We start from the raw sequence: 4,695 nt of genomic DNA on the forward strand, positions 1-4,695 counted from the left end.
AGCGCGTCGTCGAACCATGAAATAATTAAATCTGTCAACATCAGCCATCAAACTCAGTGGGCGGGCCTAACTCCGATCGATGCAGGTTGATTGCTCTGGCCTGTGTGAGTGTTTTCTCAGCATGGTGGCTCTCGACATGGATCTGCAGGACATTTCTCAGGAGTTCGTTAGAACTATCTTACAGCTAGCGGAGGAAATTGAATCAGGGGCTGCAGCCCCAGACTCTGTCACTGATCAAATACACGACTTTATAGAAGTGTTAGGGCTGCTTTCTGCTCTCTCTCACCAAAATATAGACTACAGGGTAACTGCAAACTTTGAAGAAGTGCTCCAGCGCTTCTCCATCCAACCACAGCAAACTACAGCAGGCCCAGGTCGCCCAGCCTTTCACATCCCCAGCGGAATGCTGGAGCACCATGTTCTCTGTGGAGTAACAGCTCCTGAAATCGCAGATATGTATGGAGTGTCTGAGAGGACCATCAGGAGACACATGGAACAGAACGGAATACGGTGGGTAACCAATCATTTGTTCCATATAAATTTCCCTAATTTCCCTAATGTAGCATCATCTAGTTCAGGTATCACCAAATGGCGGACCGCGGTCCGGATCCGGACCCGAACGCCGTCCTGTCCGGACCCAATCACATTCCTGATTAACTGGATACGGACCCAAATGCGGAAATTTAACGGGAGACTATATTTTAAACCGGAGAATTTATTTTCAGACGAGTGTTACGTTCACCACCCATTTGAGTGTTACGTTCACCACCGCCCCCCCCCCCCCCCCCCCGCTCAACAACTTTCGTTCGCCACCGCGGACCCGGACCTAAGGTCTGAGCTATCTGCCAAAAATGGACCGCGGAAAGATTTAATTGATTACCCCTGATCTAGTTCTAACTAAAGTACTGAAAGTACTAGCTAGGTCAGTGTAACGTTTGTCAGTGTAACGTATATTTTTGCACCCAATTTTCTCAAACGGTCAGAAAACTGAACTGATAAACGTTACACTGACCTTACTACTATATGAAAACAGTTTATCATGGCTTTAATATACTAAAACATTGAGCTATGAACACCAAACTTAACTTGTTTATTACTCTTCATTCATACTGTCTACTGCTGTAAAGATGAACATGTACAATTGTAAAGTATATTGTATAGAGATATCCCTTTCCCATCATATATGACTTTGCTCAATGCTTTTGTTTGCTGCAGAAAGACAGACCTCTATTCACCACTCACTAATGAAGAGCTGGACTACATTGTAACTGATGTCCACAGAAGCCACCCAAACACGGGCTACAAGCTAATGCATGGTCTTCTGAAAGCCAGAGGTATACGTGTTCCAAGTAAGTGTGTAGAGAGACATTGTATTGGATGGGATTTAATGCTATCTAGCTGTGTAAAGAATGAAGAGAGCACTGCAATGGTTTTAATGTTCTGGCTGATATATACAGCTGTTTAGAGAATGAAGAGAGCGCTGTGTGTGAAAGACTGCCCTGCCAAAAATCCAGCTCACGCCCAGCTTGTCATCCACAAAAACATAGCCTATGCTGGTAAAGAGCTAGTTTTTTATTGGGTGTCCAGCTGGACGTGGGCTGGATTTTTTTTTTTAGAAGGGTAGTGGCGAGCAAGCCAAGGTGCATGAAAGCTGTGATTAAATATCAGGGTTATTCCACCAAATATTGATTAGTGAACTCATCCAAAGTTAAAACATTACTATTGTTATTTCTAAATGAATATGAACTTGTTTTCTTTGCATTATTTGAGCTCTGAAAGTATTGCATCTTTTCCTTATTTTTATATTTCATATTTTCTGCAGAAAATGCTCTAAATGAAAATATTTTCATTTGGAATTTTAGAGAAATATTGTCAGCAGTATATAGAATGAACCAATAATGTTCATTTTACTCACATACATCACTTGCAATGGTCTCTTAATTTTTTTCCAGAGTGGTATGTGTTTTTCAGCTATATTTCTTTTCAGTCTCAAGGTTGAGAGAGTCTTTTCGCAGAGTTGATGCAGAGGGTGTGTGCATGAGACGTCTACGGTTGCATACACTAAGACGACGGCAGTATTCTGTGCCTGGCCCAAATTACTTATGGCACATCGACGGTAACCATAAGCTCATAAGGTATCAGTAATACTGGCAGAAAGAAAAATCTATGTACAGATATGTGTACAACATTGTGAGTTAGCTAACCTGTTCACAATTGTCTCTTTCATACAGATGGAGGTTTGTGGTCCATGGAGGGGTGGATGGATTCAGTCGCTTGGTGGTTTACCTTACTGTGGCTGGCAATAACAGAGCAAACACAGTCTTACAGAGCTTTCTCACAGCTGTTGATGAGTATGGATTGCCATCAAGGGTACGATCTGATAAAGGTGGGGAGAATGCAGACGTTGCAGAATTTATGATCAGGAGCAGAGGTACCAACAGAAATTCCCACATCACCGGCAGAAGTGTTCATAATCAACGGTAAATTCACTTGCCTTACATTATAGTGTTAATTGATTGTACAAGAGAAGATATACAATCCAGGTTATGTCTTTCTTACAGAATAGAAAGGTTGTGGAGGGATGTTTATGAGCATGCTCTAGACCTCTTCTACCAGATCTTTGTCTCTTTGGAAGATCAGTCAGCACTTCACCCTGACAATGAACTCTATCTATTTGCCTTGCATTGGATCTTCCTACCACAAATACAGAGGCATCTCAAGTCTTTCAGAGATGCTTGGAACTTCCATGGCCTTAGAACTGAAAGGGGTCAGTCACCAGAACAACTCTGGAGAAGATACAGAGAGCAAACTCCCACAGAGGACTTAACCGAGGTATGTATTCATTGAGAAGTCAATATTTTAATGTAATTAAACATTCTGCATGCGTGCATTTCAAACATTTGCTTATATTTTTTACTGAAAAACTAGCTGGTTTGTTACTGCAACAGTAGGTATTATACACTGACTGGTCATTAAGTACGTTATCTTTGCTTCTACGATGAGCATTGGATACTGTAAGAAGTCACTAGTCTATTATGATAATATATTTCATAGGTTAATGAAGACTATGGGATTGACTGGAATGGGCCTCACACCCTTCTTGACAACACTGTATCTGTTCCGGAGATCCAGCTGCGCCGTGAGCTCACCGATGATGAACTTGCTTCTTTGCCAGTTCCAGGGGGGCCTTTGGATCGCACAATTGGCATGTACTTGGAGACTGTTCAGATTTTGTCAAGAATCATAGGAGACTGAAATAAATTGCATATAATTTATTCTTGTAGCATATCTAGACAAACATGCATTGGATTTTCAACAACAGTTAATGAAAAGCAAAAAATAAACACTTTGTTTTAACAGCATGAATTTGACATAATTCTTTGTTTTCTGGAACTAAAATAAACTGTGTTGTTAAACAGCCCTATCCTGTTTGTCCATTTTATTACAGAATAAAATAGTGAAGCTAAACATGAGTTAAACTCTTCCCTTTGCAAGCCTCTTTCAAACATGAGGTGAAAAAAAAACTTAATCTTGTTGGTACAGACTTATCAATTTGATCTGAGCAACATCACCAGGTGCACAAAATGTGCCATGAACTAAGGTCTGGAACAAATGACCAAAGTTTGGTCCAACGTAATGAGGTTGTCTTCGGCCAGAACAACTGAACCATGGTTAAGTTCATCTGCAGTGTGAAAACACAGATGTTTTAACCTTTTGGACTAATCAGATGAAGTTGAGACATGATATTGTAATGCATTCAATAACAGCAGAAGAAAAAGAACTGTGTTGTGCCGTTATCACCCACATCCACATACCACCCCCCCTTTTTTAGGAACAGAAATAAAAGTAATTAGAGGGGATTGCACTACCCTGAATCTGCTGCAGGATAGGCCTACAGTTGGATTCAGTACAACACCTGGAAAGATAACACTGCTCAACTGCTAACATTCTACATGTCAATCGGTGTTGAGTACAGAGCGACTCTGCTCACCTAGGTGATGATGGCAGGATGTAGTAAAATTGTTTAGTGCGCTCAGTCACTAAACTGCAGTGTGAAATGAAAAGTAACTGGACTAAATACAGTATACAATGTCACAAATAACTGTGGTTTGAACTTCAGACTTGTGTCCAATCTTATTCAAAAAGACTGGTGTGGCTGCAGGTTTGAAACAACGTGCAGCACACTGGGTTTCATGTATAATCAATAAGTCACTCTTCAAACAACTGATTACCTGAGCTTGTGACTGGCTGGAATGAAAATCTGCAGTCACACTGGCCTTTTGCAGACAAGATTGGACAACCCTGATCTAAGGGAAAGTTGTGTTAAACTAGTCCAAATCCAGTGTGTGTGCTATTTATGGAAGCCATAAAGGCAGCCTCAAAGTCTGTGTAGGACTTAAAATGAACTGGCAGCTTCAAAGTTTCAAAGCATGTGGTGGATGTAGGAAAGGATCCTCTGGACAGCTCCACTTTGAGTTCACATGGCAGCACCTCCCACCCCACCCAGAACTTTAGCAGCTCGGCCAGTTTCCTTGGTGAAGCTAAAAGTCAACGAACACAGAATATTAGAATAAGGATTTTTTCATCAGAAACAACTGTACTGCAAACATTCCATTCCATTGTTTGCATACATATGTATGCATTTTCTGTAAAACTGCATACTGTACCTGTGATAAGGACAACAGAGTAGTATTA

At 41.0% G+C, this 4,695-nt stretch overlaps 1 protein-coding gene across 1 annotated transcript; it reads left to right on the forward strand.

The window, feature by feature from the left end:
- On the forward strand, positions 1-3,420 carry LOC143486132 (uncharacterized). Its single transcript, XM_076985982.1, has 6 exons — positions 1-510; positions 1,216-1,349; positions 1,988-2,135; positions 2,232-2,480; positions 2,562-2,832; positions 3,055-3,420. The coding sequence occupies exons 1-6, from the start codon at positions 80-82 to the stop codon at positions 3,253-3,255; spliced, it is 1,434 nt and encodes a 477-aa protein (XP_076842097.1). The 5' UTR covers positions 1-79; the 3' UTR covers positions 3,256-3,420.
- Positions 3,421-4,695: the final 1,275 nt, after the last annotated feature.

Source organism: Brachyhypopomus gauderio, unplaced genomic scaffold (assembly GCF_052324685.1).
Source record: "Brachyhypopomus gauderio isolate BG-103 unplaced genomic scaffold, BGAUD_0.2 sc44, whole genome shotgun sequence".
In the NCBI taxonomy this organism is placed as follows: domain Eukaryota; kingdom Metazoa; phylum Chordata; class Actinopteri; order Gymnotiformes; family Hypopomidae; genus Brachyhypopomus; species Brachyhypopomus gauderio.